Here is a 2,520-nt window from a genome sequence, read left to right as displayed (position 1 = left end):
TGTAGAGAAATGAGCCCAGAACCAGGCTGCCGAAAGTGTAGTTAGATAATCTGATGATGTGGCTGGTGTATGAAAAATTATTTAGGCAAAATGTAGGAAAATGGATTTATAAAATGTGGAGAGAGAAAATTGGTAGAAGGGTAAATATTCACTCTTTTTTTTGTGTAACATTGTGTCTCATTAATTTGCATATCCAAAGAAAATAGATCTTCACACAATGTTAATTAAAACTAAAACTTTAACTTTTCATTGTATCAATTTTTACAATACCAAAAGTTCAGGGCGTTTGTTGTGGAGGGGGGAAGAAGATCACCTGAATTGAATGAATGGGGAAAAATTAGAGGTTGTAACCCTGATCAGGACAAATTTAAGGGCGTGAAAGTAATAGAAATTGGACAATTTTTTGTGCCTTTATCATAGGACTTTTGAGCATTCCCAGGTATGGATGCAACATTGAGAGACAGAATTGGGCTTTGAGAAAAATTAAGAGATTTGTGGGGAAAAGAAATTGCCTGAAGGTAGCTTCACTATTGGAGTGGATGAAAAACTTGAGTTTGAGGTCAAGACAGTTTGAGATAAGGCAACAAACGTGAATGGATAACTAATGATAAAGCTATTGACTTTAGGTATGAAGCCTGTTGGATAAACTTGTAAAAAAGCAATCTATCATTGAAGAAAAGTAGATTTTCCATCCAAGAGACTTGAGACAAGGACATACGATTCTGCCATCGCATTGTAAGGAAAATTAAGATTGTGTGTGTAAACATGAGAAATAGGAATTTGACTGGAATCAGAAAAGGAGTATATTGGTCAACGAAGGATAACTTTTCTATTGGAAAGGTTGGCTACACCTGAGACACCTATTTTGAAAGTTAAATGACCCTACAATTACAGCACAAGTCGGGCACTGGCACTGGCACAAGTACTGGGAGAGAAGGGTGCTGATCCAGTGGGATGAACATCACTTGAACTGTGTAGGGACCACTGTCCTGGCAAATTTATCAATTGTGTTGGTAGAAATAGTTTTAAACTAATTGCAGGGGTGGGAGGAGGGGGAAATGTAGGCTTACAAAGAAAAAGGAAATGGCAATATTGCAGGATAGCAGAAGTTTACAATCCTCAAAGTGGAACAGCAAGGGACAGTGTACACTCATAGCAAACCGGGTTGAGGTTGGTGGGAGGGGGAGAATGTTTAAAAGACAAAATTAAAGGCTTTTACTTGAATTCCATGGTATTTGAAACAAAACAAATGAATTAATGGCACAAATGTATGTTAATGGGTATGATCTTACAGCCATTACAGGGAATTGATTACAAGGAGGTCAAAGCTAAATTATCAGGATAATGTGATTTTTTGTTTGGAAGGACAGGCAGGAAGGAAAACCAGGTGGGATCATTTTTAGTATTGGATAGTATGATAGCTAGAAATTATCTTGGATTGGAAGATGTTAAATCCATTTCAATGGAGGTAAGAAATAACAAGATAAAGGGTCCCGACCTGAAACGTCAACTTTCCTACTCCTCTACTGCCTGGCCTGCTGTGTTCCTCCAGCTCCACAATGTTTTCCATGCTAATCTAGGGACTTTTTCAGGACACAAGTATATGGGCACTGTAATTTTCAAAGACTGTTGATTCTGTGACTTAAATTATTTGTGTGTGATATATATGGACTTTTGTTTTAAAGATCCCAAGTGAATAATTTCTTGAGCTAAATGCTTCTAAGAGTTACTCCTAAATTCCATAGCCCTTTGATCTGTTAACGTCTTTGGCTTTACAGGTAACTTGTGCATGGTGATAGGAGGTGCTAACTTGGGTCGTATTGGAGTAATCACTAATCGTGAGAGGCACCCTGGCTCTTTTGATGTTGTTCATGTGAAGGATGCTAACGGTAATAGCTTTGCTACCAGGCTTTCCAACATTTTTGTTATTGGAAAGGTGAGTATGAATCCCAGATCCATTTGGAATACAGTTTTTAAAAAATAAATCTTTGACTGTAGGCAGATGTGGCTTGAGTCAGTCAGAATCAGTGATATCTCTGGTAGAGAGTGATAATTTGCATTGAATTGCAACATCGTTGAAAGCCTACTTTCTAATACAGTATTGGAATTTGTATAAATTCCATGTTTAGCTTCACTTCAGGGTTTCAATATTAAAATTTGAGGTTGACGGTTCAGTGTTGAGTCTCATCCAAAAGCTGAGACAGTAAAGGACCCAGTCCTCCGTTTATCTGGATATACGATTGCGTGGCACAATTTGGAAGGTTATCAAGCGAGTTATCTGATGCCCTTGTTCATATTTATACCTTAATCAACATGACAACAACAGATTGGCTGGTCATGATCACATTTCTGTTTGTGGAAATTTACTTAATGTGTATTGGCTGCAGTTCCCTGTGTTATAGTATAGTAAGTCTTTCTACAACTTTAATTGGCTGTTGAGTGCTTTGAGACATTCCATGATTGTGAAATACTTTATGTGACATACTTTATGTAAATGTTTTTGCTTTGGATACTGAGTTT

The 2,520-nt window shown here is 37.3% G+C and overlaps 1 protein-coding gene across 1 annotated transcript in view; it reads left to right on the top strand.

Moving 5' to 3' along the window:
• The first annotated feature begins 1,488 nt into the window (after positions 1-1,488).
• LOC125481912 (40S ribosomal protein S4-like) overlaps positions 1,489-2,520 on the top strand; it is a 2,108-nt gene continuing 1,076 nt past the window's right edge. Inside the window, exon 1 of the mRNA XM_048593859.1 lies at positions 1,489-1,936. Within this exon, the coding sequence (XP_048449816.1) occupies positions 1,790-1,936 (147 nt within the window). The 5' untranslated portion in view covers positions 1,489-1,789. The remainder of the gene's footprint in view (positions 1,937-2,520) is intronic.

This window comes from Rhincodon typus, unplaced genomic scaffold (genome assembly GCF_021869965.1).
Source record: "Rhincodon typus isolate 14 unplaced genomic scaffold, sRhiTyp1.1 hic_rhity00004270, whole genome shotgun sequence".
NCBI lineage: Eukaryota > Metazoa > Chordata > Chondrichthyes > Orectolobiformes > Rhincodontidae > Rhincodon > Rhincodon typus.
Note: the sequence above shows the minus strand (reverse complement) of the source record. Positions and strands in the feature narration are given on the sequence as shown.